General features: G+C 47.7%; 1 protein-coding gene across 1 annotated transcript; it reads left to right on the plus strand.

The window, feature by feature from the left end:
• The first annotated feature begins 1,774 nt into the window (after positions 1–1,774).
• LOC109765989 (protein MIZU-KUSSEI 1) lies at positions 1,775–3,137 on the plus strand. Its single transcript, XM_020324761.4, has one exon. It carries the CDS (start codon positions 2,005–2,007, stop codon positions 2,887–2,889), a length of 885 nt encoding a protein of 294 aa, XP_020180350.2. The 5' UTR covers positions 1,775–2,004; the 3' UTR covers positions 2,890–3,137.
• The last annotated feature ends 14,666 nt before the right edge of the window (positions 3,138–17,803 follow it).

Raw genomic sequence — 17,803 nt, forward strand, 5'->3', positions numbered from 1 at the left:
AAATGTTAAGCAAGTATTTGAAATTTTTTTAATCAGTATAGAGAAAATGTTGCCCATGTATTAAAAAATGTCAAACTTGTATTTGAAAAAAAGTTAATCAAGAATTTGAAAATGTTAAAACGTGTATAGAAAATATGTTGACCATGTATTCAGAAAATATTAATCTTATATTATTTTAACCAAGCACTTGAAAATGTGTATATAAAAAATGTTGACCATGTATTCAATTTTTTAACCAAGCATTTGAAAAACGTTAAATGCGTATTAAGAAAATGTTTCTCACATATACAAAAATATACAATGTGTGTGAAAAAAGTTGAGCATGTATTTAGCAAAAAATGTTAAAAAATAATTTATAAAAATGTTAAACAAATATTTGAAAGTGTTAATCATGCATTTGAAAAATGTTAAATGTGTATTGATTTTTTTTACCATGCATTAAAATATGTTAATTTTGTATTTGAAAAATGTAATCACACATTGGAGAATGTTAAAATGTGTATAAAAAGATGTTGACCATGTATTAAAAAAATGTGGTTCTCGTGTTTGAATAAAATGTTAATGAAGCATTTGAAAATTTTAAAATATTATATAGAAAAACCGTTGACCATGTAATAAAAAATGTTATATTTGTATTTGAAAATTGTTAAACATGTATTAAAAATGTTCTTGACATATATGAAAAAGGTAGAAGGAAAAAGAAAAAAAGAAAAAAACAATGGAAGCCAATAAAGAAACTACAGAAAAAGAAAACCGAAGATACAGGTGCAAGAAGAATGGAAAACAGTGAAAATGATAAAGAAACAAAGAAAGAACATTGAAAACAAAGAAAGAAACCAAAAACCAAAGAAAATCTAGAACAAAAAAATCCAAAGAAAACCGATAAAAAAACAAAAAGAACCGAAGAAAGAAACAACTAAACATGGAAAACATGAAAACTAGGAAAACCCAGAAAAAACGAAAGAAAATAATTAAAAAAAGGGAAAGTGCGGAAAACCAATGAGGAAATCTGAGTGAACGAACAAACCCAAGCGACCGGGCGAAGCCGAGCGAGTTGCCATCGATGAAGAAAAAACGGGACGACCCAGTACCCACGCGAGGGAGGGAACCTAAAGGCGAGGGGAGCATGCATCTTGCTATAAGCGAGATACAACTCCCATGATAATTCCAGTTCGTTGTATAAAAATGTATGCGAGCGTATATTAGTCAGTTATCTAAAAAAACATTTCACATCAGTCACTTTTTATCAAGACCATCTAATAATCATCCAGCGGACAGAATTAGATCACGCACCGTTCGTCTTTTCCCTCCCTTTCTTCTTCCTCCATGCGGCGCCAACCGACCAGGCCCATCCACCTGCCTTTGGCACCACGGACGGTGGGCGCTGATGCGGACCACCTCGTCCTCCCCTCAACCTCCCCCAACGTAGGTTCTGGCTACCGCCTCGACCATCCCTCTAAACCCTCACGACACCCCCTCCCCCTCGCCCTCCCCCCCTAATTAAGTTTCTTCCTCGCCTCCACCTGGGAGACCGTAGCTCGCTGCCGCTCGCAAGGTCGTCCACGCTTCGGCGAGGTCCTGGCTCGGCCTCGCCGTGCCCGACACTTGTCACACAGTCCCCGCCTTCGGCGTGGTGCAAAGCAGAAAGTGATTCACACAACAACAAAATTCAGGCATATGAGATATAGCAAAATCAAAAATGTATTACACATATTCATAAAACAGAGGAAGTTCATAGCGCAAGTACTCCTAAAGAGACTCGCAAATTTAAAAAGTACTCCCAAAGAGGCACCGGGACCGGGAGGTTCTCTATATAAAATGAGCATCAAAATATACGTGAATGGAGAAGAACCTGAAAAAAAAAGGTCTCTTGACCAGAAAAACTGAAGTAAAACCCATCGTGCATGCCTCATCATACCTTCGCGTACGTGCATTCCACCAACCTAAGCCAACGGGACACCATCTCAAAAACCCCGGGCCCTCTCCTCAAAGCATCACAGGACGATGCCAGACCATCGCGCTATCTCGGCACCGAACGCGTCCACCACCAAGCCGGCGACGGCCATGATGCGGTACGCCACGCCGCAGTCCACCCCGCCGATGTCGCCGCTCCACGGTACGGCGACGCCTCGCACTCCCGGCGCGTACTCTGAGATGCCGCCGCCCTCGCCACGGCCCGCGATCACGCTCACCCCGCCCCCGTCCAAGAAGAAGCAGCGCCGCACGGCCGCGCGCTCGCTCCGCGCCATCCGCGCCGTGCGCGCGCTGTTCCGGTCCCTCCCGATCCTCGCCCCGGCGTGCCGCTTCCACGGCATCGTCCCGCGGCACGGCGGGCCGTCGCGGATGCACGACGGCCACGTCAGCGGCGCCTCGCGCACGACGGGGACGCTGTTCGGGTACCGCAGGGCGCGGGTGACGCTGGCGGTGCAGGAGACGCCCGGGAGCGTGCCCATCCTGCTGCTGGAGCTGGCGATGCAGACCGGCAGGTTCATGCAGGAGATGGGCGCCGAGCACCTGCGCGTGGCGCTCGAGTGCGAGAAGAAGCCGCCGGGCGCCGGCGCCGGCATCGGCCGCACGCGCCTGCTCGACGAGCCGCTGTGGACGGCCTACGTGAACGGGCGGAAGATCGGGTACGCCATGCGCCGGGAGCCCACGGAGGACGACCTCACGGTCATGCAGCTGCTGCGCACCGTGTCGGTCGGCGCCGGCGTGCTGCCGAACGACGTCATGGGTTGCGACACCGCCGAGGGGCAGGAGGCCGGCGACCTGGCGTACATGCGCGCGCGCTTCGACCGCGTGGTGGGGTCCCGGGACTCCGAGTCGCTGTACATGCTCAACCCTGACGGGAACAATGGGCCAGAGCTTAGCATCTTCTTCATTAGGATATGATGATCAAGCTTATGGCAGTTTCTGATTTTTTGCATTACTGAGATTTTGGAACTATGAGGCTGATTTTGTTGTCTGGGTGAAAATGGGAGGTGCCAGTATGCTTTTGTTTGTATGATATGATAGTTGCCTTCGCCCCCAAAGACTCATTTTCTAAGCATGTGTAGAAGCAGCATTATTCAGGAATAAAAATTGTGTTTGCGGAATTGATGCATCTACGACTGAACTAGCAAATTTGGAAACAACTGAAAGACAAGATATGTTCAAGTGGAACGGAAGCTCGAAAGCTGTTTGCATTCTCGCAGCATCATGATCGATCTTCTTTTTCTCAAGGATTCGCAAACGCTCAAATGGTACAACAGAGTAAGAGTAGTGCTACCGTCCGATCAAGCGCGCGTCAACTCCCCAGTCTGAGGCCGGCTCACTTTCAACTTCATGCTTCTGCACGCTCGCCGGCCGCCACGCGCTCACCCTCGGCCACCACGCGCTCGCCCGCGCTTGACGGACTGAGATCTTTCAACTTCATGCTTCTGCACACTTGGTGAAGTCACGCTGCAACTTTAGCCATCTAATCTCCATCCAAAACACATCCAACGGTCTACATGAGACACAGGCAAAAACTACAGGACTTAGCAGTTTTGCAGCCTAGCAGCAAACAACAGTACAGTCTAGCAGCAAACAACGATACAGTGTGCTTCGATTCAGTTTGATTTGAACAGATTGTAACCCAAAAAATTGAACAGATTATACAGTACCATATTATGCAATCAAAGTTGAACAATTCAATTCCATTTGACACCGAATCCAGTAGCATTTGACATTAAAAGGCTGTAGCACATAACAATTGAATGCTACAGCAAGAAATGCCAATATTGAGTAATCATCCATGTACACAAAAGCAGGCCATTTCACTTGTACACTTCGGCCAAAAAAGACTGATTAACTCCCCAAAATACAGTAGTTAACCTGTCCAAAATACTACCTAACAACTTTAAAGATACTAGATCAGATCATCATAAAGATATCATCGTCAACTTGTGAAGTTGTCAAGAGCTCGATAAAGCTGTCGATTTGTGACGCCCGGATAATTAAGCTACAGTGAACCTCTGCTAATGATGCCACGTCACTTCAGTAACTATTGCTAATCTCGCGTTAGTTCAAAACCGATTCAAAATCCAAATTCAAAAAAAAGTCAAAGAATTAAAGTATTCAATTGTCAAATAGAAATGTTCAAATTATAGCAAATAAATCATAGATGATTATGGTGGTGAAACCACATTGTTGTGAAATGTTTGAATACTCCGAATTAAATAGAACAGAAGCCAAAACCAATAATTAAATGCCCTTTATAAAATATAACATATTAAACTAATTAAGTTTGGTGCCCGAGATATAGTGGCATTAGAATAAGTAGTAATACTATTTTAGGAAATAAGATCATAATTATAAAAAAACTAAAATAAAGAGAAACTAAAAGTAAAACGGTAAAAGAAAAATTAAGAAAAACAAAATACAAAAAAAAAAGAACACCCCCCCTCGCTGGGCCACGGCCCAGATGGCCTCGGGGCCAATCGGGCCGGCCCAGCCGCACCTCTCCTGGCCTATATGGCCCCTCCCTCGTGACCTAACCCCGAACGCCCCACTCCCCTCACGATCCCCCCCTCCCCCCTCGTCTCCCTCACCCGCCGCCACCACACAACACACACACACACACACACGCACGCACGCACGCATCGTGCCGGGGAGAGGAGCTCCCCGCGCCCGATCCCCTCGCGTGCATCGGTGCCCCGCCTCCCTCCGTCACCGGCGACCGCCAGCAGGCCGCCGCCCCGCACCGCCGCCGCCAACGGCCCCATGTTGGCTGCAGCTTCATCACCGGCGCCGCCCCTGCCGCACGCCCCCTGCCGCCCGGAGCCGCTCCGCCGACGCTCGTCGCCGACCACCGCCCCGTCGCCGGATCTCCTCCCCATCGCCCGGTCGTCCCCGTCCATCTCCTCGACCCCCGCTGCCCGAACCCCTCCAGCACCCCTGTGAGCCGCCGCCTCCCCTCCTTACTCCCTCTCTCTCCCGTCGTTGAGCCCCCGCTCGCGGCCGCGGTCACCGCGTCCACGGCCGCGCTCCGTCCGTGCCCCGCACACCCTGGCCTCCTCCCCGCATGGCCCGACGATGCTCGCCGCCGCCCGCGACTGCGCACGCTTCCACCCCCAGCCACTCCGTGCTCGCGCGCGACGCCACTGGGCACCGGAGCTCGTCCCACGCGCGTGCTCCACCGCGCTGCCCGCCTAGCCTCGCCGCGCCGCTGCTTTGGCCACGCCCACGGCCGCCGTGCGCCCCTGGACGTGCGCCCAATCGGGCCACGCCCGTAACCGCCACCCTGCGCCCGCTTTGGCCCAGTGCCAATGACACATGGGGCCCAGCCCCTGGAACGTTTAATAAAAAAGGAATTTTAAAAATAAATAATAAGTAAATAAAAATATTAAGTAATTAAGTAATTAATTAACTAAATTAATTAACTTAATTAATCTTGTTTAATTAAACTAAAAACATTAGTTACCTAATTAACTAATTAAACTGATTAGTAGGTTAATTAGATTATTGTACCTATGACATGCGGGACCCACACGTCAGTGACCCAGTCAACACCTCTGTTGACTCCTGACGTCATGCTGACGTCAGCATGCACTATTCTGGATAATGTTGATTTAAAATAATTAAGTAAACTCTAAAAACGATTAAATCTTTTAAAATTAATATAAAATAAACTGTAGCTCGGATGGAAAAACTTTGTACATGAAAGTTGCTCAGAACGACGAGACGAATCTGATTACACAGCCCGTTCGTCTGCCACACACCCCTAGCATATCGAACACACAACTTTTCCCCTCCGTTTCATCTGTCCGAAAACGCGAAACACCGGGGATACTTTCCCGGATATTTCCCCCCTTCGCCGGCATCACCTATGAAAGAACATGCGGTGCCCCCATGTTTGGTTTTGGTAATTGATGACAATCCCTATGGACTAATGGTTGCCTTGAGTTATATTTGAAGGATTTGTCCATAGGCATTTCTTGAAGTCCATGTGTTGGTTTCAAGGAGTTTATGTGGTGACCAAGGTGTTATTAAGGAATTATCCAAAGATTGGTCATGTGAGAGTAGAGCTTATTGCAAGCATGTCTTGAAGAAGAAGATTGTGTGATCATTCATGTTTACCTTCAAGACATCATCCAAATGAAGAGAGTTGGAAAGAGTCAAGGTTGATCAAGACTAAGTCAAGAGTGTATCAAGTTGATCAACACACAAAGCGCACAAGATGCACCGAGAGGGATCAAGCGATCCCATGGTGTGGTAAGCATTGTCGATTACGCTTTGTGTACTAACCCATGATCTTCGTGAGAGTTCTTTGTGGGGTTAGGTTGCGGTGTGCAAGTTCAAGTGAAGCATCATGAAGAGATCAAATGCTTGAAGCTTGTCGTCCATTGTGGTGACAATGGACTTGTGAAGATGTGCGGAAGAGTGGCTCACCCATAGTGGAGTATGGGGGAGCAATCAACTAGTCTTCATCGAGCCAACACAACCAAGAAAGGTGGTCCAACTTGAGGGAGTCAAGATCGTCATCATCTAGCTCAAGTGGACCATGTGCAAGGCAAAGGTTTGCTCTTGATAGGTTTTCTATTTTACCGGTCTCATGATGGTAGTTGGGAGACCGGGTTATAGGATCGATTGCCGTACTATCAAGGGGGGCTCTCGATGAGTAGCTTGATCGTATCGTTCATAGAGAGCTCAAACCATTGCATCCTTGCATCATCTTTGTTGGTTCTTGTTTGGTTCTTCTCTTTGTGAGTTTTGGAGCTTATGGTCATCTTGATGACAAGCTCGAGTTCATCGAAAACGGAGTTCACTCGCATCTTCTATGATGTTTTCGATGTTGGAGGTTATGCCGGTTCTTCTCGGTTGGAGGTTTCACTCCTCTATTTGCTGTTTTGATGCTACTCGTCTTTCTCAATCCAACAAGCTTGAGTTTGCTCAATTCGGAGCTCATATGCAGAAGTTATGGCAGTTTTGGTTTCCTAGCGGTAGTACCGCGGCCAGAGCGGCAGTACCGCTTATCGCCCCAAGCGGTAGTACCGCTGTCCAAAGCGGTAGTACCGCCTATGGCCATAAGCGGTAGTACGGCTACGGTTCCGCGCTGGTACCGCCTCGATTTTGGGTCTTGCATTTTTCGTGTCGAGTTTTGTAGTAGTTGCACGGCAGTAAGGCACGACAGTTCCACCTATAAGCGGTAGTACCGCCTATAAGCGGTAGTACCGCTCCGGTCGGGCGGTAGTACCGCTACTGCATTTTTGGTCCCGTGTTCTGCTCCTCCAGCGGTAGTACCGCTGGGGTGCGCGGTAGTACCGCTTATAAGCGGTACTACCGCCCCAAGGTTCATGTTTGGTTGCTCCTTTTCCCTGCTTCTTCCGCCAGAGCAGTAGTACCGCTCGTGGAGCGGTAGTACCGCTCGTGTGCGGGCTGAGCACATAACGGTTGGATTTTTTCCTTTCTATAAAAGGGGGTCTTCTTCCCCAATGAACCTTATCCTTTGAGCTCGTGTTGTTCCCCCATTGTTGACCTCCTTCGAGCTTGCTAACTCTCAATCCCTCCATGGATTCTTGCTAGTTTTTGAGGGAAAAGAGAGAGGAGATCTAGATCCACATTTCCACCAATCACTTTCTCCTCTTTGTGAGGGGAACCCCTTGGATCTAGATCTTGGAGTTCTTGGTGTTCTCCTTCTTGTTCTTCCTCTCATTTTCCTCCCTAGCATTAGTTGCTTCGGTGGGATTTGAGAGAGAAGGACTTGGGCACTCCGTGTGCCCTTGCCATTGCATTTGGTGCATCGGTTTGAGTTCTCCACGGTGATACGTGGAAGTTACAAGTTGAGAAGCTTATTACTCTTGGGTGCTTGGTGCCCTTGAGCTTGTTCCTCTTGGGTGCTTGGGCGCCCTAGACGGTTGGTGGTGTTCGGAGCTCAATCATTGTGGTGTAAAGCTCCGGGCAAGCGTCAGGGTCTCCAATTAGGTTGTGGAGATCGCCCCGAGCAATTTGACGGGTTCCGGTGACCGCCCTCAAGGGTTGCCAAAGTGTACGGGTTCGGTGACCGCCCCCAAGGGTTGCCATTTGTACGGGTTCGGTGACTGCCCTCAAGGGTCCCTTAGTGGAATCACGGCATCTTGCATTGTGCGAGGGCGTGAGGAGATTACGGTGGCCCTAGTGGCTTCTTGGGGAGCATTGTGCCTCCACACCGCTCCAAACGGAGATTAGCATCCGCAAGGGTGTGAACTTCGGGATACATCGTCGTCTCCGCGTGCCTCGGTTATCTCTTACCCAAACCCTTTACTTATGCACTTTACTTTGTGATAGCCATATTGTTTCTTGTCATATATCTTGCTATCACTTAGTTATTTATCTTGCTTAGCATAAGTTGTTGGTGCACATAGGTGAGCCTAGTTGTTGTAGGTTTTGTGCTTGTCAAATTAACCGCTAGGTTTATTCCGCATTTGTTCAAGCCTAAACCGTAATTATTTTAAAGCGCCTATTCACCCCCCTCTAGGCGACATCCACGATCTTTCAACCTATCCCTGCGTTAGATTACCCCTGGCACCGCGTATTGCCTTGTTATATTTTGTGTGATGCTTTGTTTGCTCCGTATTTACTGTTTCTTCCCCCTCTTCTTCTCCGGTAGACCCCGAGACCGACGCCGCTGCTACCCAGTACGACTACGGTGTTGACGACCCCTCCTACTTGCCAGAACAACCAGGCAAGCCCCCCCCCTTGATCACCATATATCGCCTATTCTTCTCTCTACTGCTTGCATTAGAGTAGTGTAGCATGTTACTGCTATCGGTTAATCCTATTCTGCTGCATAGCCTGTCATTGTTGCTACAGTTGTTACCCTTACCTGCAATCCTAAATGCTTAGTATAGGATGCTAGTGTTCCATCAGTGGCCCTACACTCTTATCCGTCTGCCATGCTATACTACTGGGCCGTGATCACTCGGGAGGTGATCATGGGCATATGCTATATACTTTATATTGTTACATTACTTATGATACTGTTCGGAGATGGGGGCTGAAGGGGCAGGTGGCTCCATCCCGGTAGAGGTGGGCCTGGGTTCCCGACGGCCCTCGACTGTTACTTTGAGGCGGAGCGACAGGGCAGGTTGAGACCACCTAGGACAGAGGTGGGCCTGGCCCTGGTCGGCGTCCGCGGTTACTTCAAAATAACATGCTTAACGAGTTCTTGGTATTTGATCTGAGTCTGGCCATTTGGTCTATACGCACTAACCAACTACGCGGGAACAGTTATGGGCACTCGACGTCGTGGTATCAGCCGAAGCCTTCGTGGCGTCAGCGACTGAGCGATGCGCGCCGGATTGGACTAGAACGCCTGCTAGGCTAGGTCTGCTTCTGGCCGCCCACGCAACGTGCAGGTGTGCAATGGGCGATGGGCCCAGACTCCTGCGCCATAGGATTTAGACCGGCGTGCTGACCTCTCTGTTGTGCCTAGGTAGGGTTGCGACGTGTTGATCTTCCAAGGCCGGGCATGACCCAGGAAAGTGTGTCCGGCCAAATGGGATCGAGCGTGTTGGGTTATGTGGTGCACCCCTGCAGGGAAGTTTATCTATTCGAATAGCCGTGTCCCTCGGTAAAAGGACGACCCGGAGTTGTACCTTGACCTTATGACAACTAGAACCGGATACTTAATAAAACACACCCTTCCAAGTGCCAGATATAACCCAGTGATCGCTCTCTAACAGGGCGACGAGGAGGGGATCGCCGGGTAGGATTATGCTATGCGATGCTACTTGGTGAACTTACCATCTACTCTCTTCTACATGCTGCAAGATGGAGGTGGCCAGAAGCGTAGTCTTCGACAGGATTAGCTATCCCCCTCTTATTCTGGCATTCTGCAGTTCGGTCCACCGATATGGCCCTTTACACATATACCCATGCATATGTAGTGTAGCTCCTTGCTTGCGAGTACTTTGGATGAGTGCTCACGGTTGCTTTTCTCCCTCTTTCCCCCTTTCCATTCTACCTGGTTCTCGCAACCAGATGTTGGAGCCCAGGAGCCAGACGGTACCGTCGACGACGACTCCTACTACACCGGAGGTGCCTACTACTACGTGGAGGCCGCTGACGACAACCAGGAGTAGTTTAGGAGGATCCCAGGCAGGAAGCCTGCGCCTCTTTCGATCTGTATCCTAGTTTGTGCTTGCCTTCTTAAGGCAAACTTGTTTAACGTATGTCTGTACTCAGATATTGTTGCTTCCGCTGATTCGTCTATGATCAAGCAATTGTATTCGAGCCCTCAAGGCCCCTGGCTTGTATTATGATGCTTGTATGACTTATTTATGTTTTTGGAGTTGTGTTGTGATATCTTCCCGTGAGTCCCTGATCTTGATCGTACACGTTTGCGTGCATGATTAGTGTACGATTGAATCAGGGGCGTCACAAGTTGGTATCAGAGCCGACTGCCTGTAGGAATCCCCCTTCCACACTCCTTGGCCGAAGTCGAGTCTAGACATTGCAAAACTTTTACTAACATGGTTGTGTGGCTTACGGGCCCACGTCGCCATTGGGTGGTATTAGGATCTTTTACTCATCGGTCTATACTCTGGGACTCTGATCTCTCTTCTATTCGAGTTAAATGATTTTGCTAACTCTAACTCTAGGTTCTCGTAATTATTTATTTCCGGAGAGCCCCTCACTCTAGATGATTGATGGCTGCACTAGAAGATTCCGAAGTTACTCTCCGATGTTTCCTCCATACTTTGTGCCATCGCTTTTGCAATTCCATTCCAATGATAAACCCCAATGGATAACCAAGTACACTTGCCATTCTTACAATCATTCCCCGTTGATCTTGTTATTACAAGATAACCCGAAATTCTCTCTAATGTTCTGAGAATACTTGGTGCCTACTGCCTTGCTGTTCTTTGCCACATGAATACCCCTACGGATAATTTCTCGCACTTACCGAGTATCTACTCATCCCTAGTTGATTCATGTATGTCACCAATCTTCGAAATACCATTCGATCTTCCGAAAATCCTCAGCAGCCTATTGCTCTTGAAATTCTTGTTTGCTTACATTATGGTTAATCCCATAAGTCTAGTAATCTTATTAGCATCCTTTGTCACTATCATCTTGAGTCCGTGGATTCAATATGCTGCGGATGCTTGCAATCCTCAGGATTTATCCTTCTGGCTCAGACATCGTTTTAAACATGAGCTGGTTCTCGACCAATCGGATTGCCATCGATTGTACCCCTAAGTCTACGCAACTTATCCATCCCTAATCAGAGCGTTTGCTTCTGATCCCTTGATCGGAAATCATAATTCTTTTGCATTTGAGCTTTGAATTAGTTAGTTGTTTCTATAGTCTGATATCCTTGCATTTGTTTTTCTCTGGTTGAGTACCGATGTTTACATCAGATCCCTTGAGGACCATCAGATCCTTTGGTGGATTATTATCCGACTGTTCTTGCATATTCTCATAACATGGAGTTCCTTCCCTGATGCATAATGCTATTGGTAAATCCTATTCTTTGATTTTGTCCAACCATGCTCTACTTTTGAGCTGGTAATATTTATTATTGAAGCTTGTGGCATATGTTCCTAAGATGCCCCAATGGGTTGAACCAATGCCTTCACTATTCTGAGTGAACCCGAAAGATTTCACGGGTCATACTTATCTGGTATTGCACCAGGTAAAACTTTCAACAACTAATGTCATTTTCAAAAAAAGAGAGAGGTGAATGGAAGGTTATACACTGAAGAAGTGGGAGTCGAGCTTGAACTTTGTGTTCATGCCCATGGACACGATGTAGATCTTGTCATGGAAGCTTCTCGTAACAATAATTATCCCCTTGATATAATTTCATCTTATATCTGGGATTTGGTCTTTTGCAATCGTGGTTTTCGACCATAGTGTTCTTCTTTGATCCCATTTCTCGGACAAGTTTAAGCACTTGTCTTCTACAAAGCAATACCCTATTCCAACCTCTACTTTGATCTGTCGTCAAGTATTACCCCCTGTTATCTCGAGATTATCATGGAACTGCATAACTTCTTATGATTTCTTCATCAAGTACTACATTCTCACTGATTCCAATTTTTCACGGGCTCTGAGTTATTAAACTCCCAAAGACACTGATAACTGAACCGAGTCCGCACTATGGTTCAACAACTGTTAGTAATCTTCTTTACCTACGAGTTTGTACTCGATCACGTCATTCCTAGCCTGTTCGGCTACATCATTACCGTGCTAATTTTAATTATGCTACTTGGTCCTTCTTCCCGGAGCACAAATTTTGACGGTGAGCTAATCTTACGTCAATCTCCCTTGTCATATCTTTTCTCCTTGAATAGCTAACTTGATTTCGAGTTTGTGTCGTACCCATGGTTCCAGTAACCTTTTGCTTCACCATTCCCTTGGTGTGATGTCGTCGCCGATCGATTACATCTTCTTGAAACCTCTAGATAAATGTGTCGTGATCATCGTCAACATTTTAACTTCTTCTGAGATGTACCTTGAGTTCCTTGCTATCCAGCATTTGTTCTTCTTTACCTTGGAGTATTACCATCTTTTATGTCAAGAATGTCGTGAGAATTTCACCACCTCTTAAGAATTCTTGATATAGGTGATCCTTCTTGCCACATCCGTTCATTCCTTGGTCCCCGTGTTGTTTCTAACCTAACCGAAAATTGAACTATGCTGTGCGACTTCAAAACTTCTAGCAACCCTATTGCTTTGAAGTTAATGGTCGATATTTCATTGTTAGACCATTGGTTATCGAATCACCATTCTAACATTGATCATGCTACCTAAGCCCATATTTTGTGTGCACCTTTCAACCAATGTTTAACTGCGTATGTTTTCCTTGAGCATACCTCATTATACCATTTGATCTGACAAATATTATCTCCTTGTTCACATAATTGTGGAAATCCATCTTGTTGGAATTCCCGATAAATTGTCGCTGAGTCCATCAGCCACATCCTCGTCTTCTCCTTGGTCTCTTAATTCGGAACTTGCTTCCATAGTCCATTTCCTGAGAATCTTGCAATACCATCTCATCAAATTAAGTTGCGCCTTTTTCTTCTCATGCATCCTAAGTCTGAGGTATCCTGACGCCAATCGAATCTGAACCTCGGTCAGATATGATGGTTGGAACACATTTCCAGGAGTTATAACATCTTTACGTGACCGGGTAAGGTGATGTCATGCCTAGCACACCTGGCCGGAGCACCTAGTGTTATAGTTTCCTTTTTAACAAGGTTAACCATTCTTCGATGAGGAAATTGTAAGACTTATTCTATAAGTTGTTCCTGATGGATCCTTTGTGTATCTAAGGTCTGACCTTTGCTTGAAGACCCTGTCAATGCTATCTCGAAGCATGTCTGTGGTACTCCGATCTTCAATAAGAACATTTGAAGCAATGCTATCTTTTCTTTATCAATTATCCAAAACACCGTTGTATGGGTATTGTCATCAAATTCCTCTTCCCTTACCTAAATGGTTTCTAGTTTCTATCATGTTGTGTATATCTTGCTCTGCTTGTCCTTGGGAAGGGTATACCCCTGGTATATGTGTCAAACACATTTTCCTTTCCATTGTTCTGTTTGGTCTGATGATCATATTTTCCTTTCCATTGATTTGTTTAACCTTCCTTGTGATCTATAGGATCTAAGCAGTAATATTCTTCTGCTTATCTAAACACCTTGGTGTACAACCGTGTCAGTAAGACCCTGTTGCATTTGTCGATAGCATTCCGGTAACCACCGGTGGACGAGAACTTTGCCTATTGGTCCGCCTCGTTCAACGAGCAGGAAAATGGTTCTCTTCGTCCCTCGCCCTTGGTATCGATGTTGTTGCCGACATAACTAACAGGCTACCCTCTGGCATGCCTTGCTATCGTGACCGTGCAAGATGTCAGCCCCCTTTCTACTTTAAACCACATGGTGGGCCCATAACCCACAGTTCCACAGGATCGAAACCTGACTCTCCTGCACACACCCCGGTTTCCCAAGTTATTCCTCGCGTGTGGCCTCGTATGTAATTCACGGGCCACCTTCCTAGTGATCTATTCTGGTAACAGACGCAATACTTAATCTCGTTGCTCTGGACCCCTATCGCACTTTGTTTCAGACATGGAACTATTGCCTATCCGTTTGAAACTTCTCATGGTACCTTCTTACTTTGCTCTTGATATCTTCTTAAGTTTCAATTCGAGAGATACCTATGCTTCTTCCCCTGAGTTAACCGTCCGATGCTCAATTTTGTTAGAATTCGTCCTTATAGAGTTTTCCCCTCTTATCCTTTCGTAAGTACGATGAAGATCCCGAAGGAAGAACGATAACTTCATCTTGATGCATTGATGCATAGGAATGGAGACATCAATGCTATGGATCGACCTCTTCAAGAAGAGCAACCAAGACCGATAAGATTCGTTAGAATTTCGTAACCAGACCTTTTCCCCCGTTTTCCACCTCTTAAATCTCGGGACGAGATTTCTTGTAGTGGAGGAGAATTGTGACGCCCGGATAATTAAGCTACAGTGAACCTCTACTAATGATGCCACGTCACTTCAGTTACTGTTGCTAATCTCGCGTTAGTTCAAAACCGATTCAAAATCCAAATTAAAAAAAAGTCAAAGAATTAAAGTTTTCAATTGTCAAATAGAAAATGTTCAAATTGTAGCAAATAAATCATAGATGATTATGGTGGTGAAACCACATTGTTGTGAAATGTTTGAATACTCCGAATTAAATAGAATAGAAGCCAAAACCAATAATTAGATGCCCTTTATAAAATATAACATATTAAACTAATTAAGTTTGGTGCCCAAGATATAGTGGCAGTAGAATAAGTAGTAATACTATTTTTAGGAACTAAGATCATAATTATAAAAAAACTAAAATAAAGAGAAACTAAAAGTAAAACGGTAAAAGAAAAATTAAGAAAAACAAAATACAAAAAAAAGAGAACACCCCCCTCGCTGGGCCACGGCCCAGATGGCCTCGGGGCCAATCGGGCCGGCCCCGCCGCACCTCTCCTGGCCTATATGGCCCCTCCCTCGTGACCTAACCCCCGAACGCCCCACTCCCCTCATGATCCGACCCCCCTCGTCTCCCTCACCCGCCGCCACCACACAACACTCATACACACACACACGCACGCATCGTGCCGGGGAGAGGAGCTCCCCGCGCCCGATCCCCTCGCGTGCATCGGTGCCCCGCCTCCCTCCGTCACCGGCGACCGCCAGCAGGCCGCCGCCCCGCGCCGCCGCCGCCAACGGCCCCATGTTGGCTGCAGCTTCATCACCGGCGCCAACCCTGCCGCATGCCCCCTGCCGCCCGGAGCCGCTCCACCAACGCTCGTCGCCGACCACCGCCCCGTCGCCGGATCTCCTCCCCATCGCCCGGTCGTCCCCGTCCACCTCCTCGACCCCCGCTGCCCGAACCCCTGCAGCACCCCTGTGAGCCGCCGCCTCCCCTCCTCACTCCCTCTCTCTCCCGTCGTTGAGCCCCCGCTTGCGGCCGCGGTCACCCCATCCACGGCTGCGCTCCGTCCGTGCCCCGCACACCCTGGCCTCCTCCCCGCATGGCCCGACGATGCTCGCCGCCGCCCGCGACTGCGCCCGCTTCCACCAGCAGCCACTCCGTGCTCGCGCGCGACGCCGCTGGGCGCTGGAGCTCGTCCCACGCGCGTGCTCCACCGCGCTGCCCGCCTAGCCTCGCCGCGCCGCTGCTTTGGCCACGGCCACAGCCGCCGTGCGCCCAATCGGGCCACGCCCGTAACCGCCACCCTGCACCCGCTTTGGCCCAGTGCCAATGACACATGGGGCCCAGCCCCTGGAACGTTTAATAAAAAAGAATTTTAAAAATAAATAAATAAATAAGTAAATAAAAATGTTAACTAATTAAGTAATCAATTAACTAAATTAATTAATCTTGTTTAACTAAACTAAAAACATTAGTTACCTAATTAACTAATTAAACTGATTAATAGGTTAATTAGATTATTGTACCTATGATATGCGGGACCCACACGTCAGCGACCCAGTCAACACCTCTGTTGACTGCTGACGTCGTGCTGATGTCATGATGACGTCAGCATGCACTATTCTGCATAATGTTGATTTAAAATAATTAAGTAAATTCTAAAAATGATTAAATCTTTTAAAATTAATATAAGATAAACCGTAGCTCGGATGGAAAAACTTTGTACATGAAAGTTGCTCAGAACGACGAGGCGAATCCGATTACACAGCTCGTTCGTCCGCCACACACCCCTAGCATATTGAACACGCAACTTTCCCCCTCCGTTTCATCTGTCCGAAAACGCGAGACACTGGGGATACTTTCCCGGATGTTTCCCCCCTTCGCCGGTATCACCTATCCCCGCGTTAGATTACCCCTGGCACCGCGTATTGCCTTGTTATATTTTGTGTGATGCTTTGTTTGCTCCGTATTTACTGTTTCTTCCCCCTCTTCTTCTCCGGTAGACCCTGAGACCGACGCCGCTGCTACCCAGTACGACTACGGTGTTGACGACCCGGCCTACTTGCCAGAACAACTAGGCAAGCCCCCCCTTGATCACCAGATATCGCCTATTCTTCTCTCTACTACTTGCATTAGATTAGTGTAGCATGTTACTGCTATCGGTTAATCCTATTCTGCTGCATAGCATGTCATTGTTGCTACAGTTGTTACCCTTACCTGCAATCCTAAATGCTTAGTATAGGATGCTAGTGTTCCATCAGTGGCCCTACACTCTTGTCCGTCTGCCATGCTATACTACTGGGCCGTGATCACTCGGGAGGTGATCACGGGCATATGCTATATACTTTATACTATTACATTACTTATGATACTGTTCGAAGATGGGGGCTGAAGGGGCAGGTGGCTCCATCCCGGTAGAGGTGGGCCTGGGTTCCCGACGGCCCCCGACTGTTACTTTGAGGCGGAGCGACAGGGCAGGTTGAGACCACCTAGGAGAGAGGTGGGCCTGGCCCTGGTCGGCGTCCGCGGTTACTTCAAAATAACACCTTAACGAGTTCTTGGTATTTGATCTGAGTCTGGCCATTTGGTCTATACGCACTAACCAACTACGCGGGAACAGTTATGGGCACTCGACGTCGTGGTATCAGCCGAAGCCTTCGTGATGTCAGCGACTGAGCGGCGCGCGCCGGATTGGACTTGAACGCCTGCTAGGTTAGGTCTGCTTCCGGCCGCCCACGCAACATGCAGGTGTGCAATGGGCGATGGGCCCAGACCCCTGCGCCATAGGATTTAGACCGGGGTGCTGACCTCTCTATTGTGCCTAGGTGGGGCTGCGACGTGTTGATCTTCCGAGGCCGGGCACAACCCAGGAAAGTGTGCCCGGCCGAATGGGATCGAGCGTGTTGGGTTATGTGGTGCACCCCTGAAGGGAAGTTTATCTATTCGAATAGCCGTGTCCCTCGGTAAAAGGACGACCCGGAGTTGTACCTTGACCTTATGACAACTAGAACCGGATACTTAATAAAACACACCCTTCCAAGTGCCAGATATAACCCGGTGATTGCTCTCTAACAGGGTGACAAGGAGGGGATCGCCGGGTAGGATTATGCTATGCGATGCTACTTGGTGAACTTACCATCTACTCTCTTCTACATGCTGCAAGATGGAGGTGGCCAGAAGTGTAGTCTTCGACAGGATTAGCTATCCCCCTCTTATTCTGGCATTCTGCAGTTCAGTCCACCGATATGGCCCTTTACACATATACCCATGCATATGTAGTGTAGCTCCTTGCTTGCGAGTACTTTGGATGAGTACTCACGGTTGCTTCTCTCCCTCTTTTCCCCCTTTCCATTCTACCTGGTTGTTGCAAC

This window comes from Aegilops tauschii, chromosome 3, assembly GCF_002575655.3.
Source record: "Aegilops tauschii subsp. strangulata cultivar AL8/78 chromosome 3, Aet v6.0, whole genome shotgun sequence".
In the NCBI taxonomy this organism is placed as follows: Eukaryota; Viridiplantae; Streptophyta; class Magnoliopsida; order Poales; family Poaceae; genus Aegilops; species Aegilops tauschii.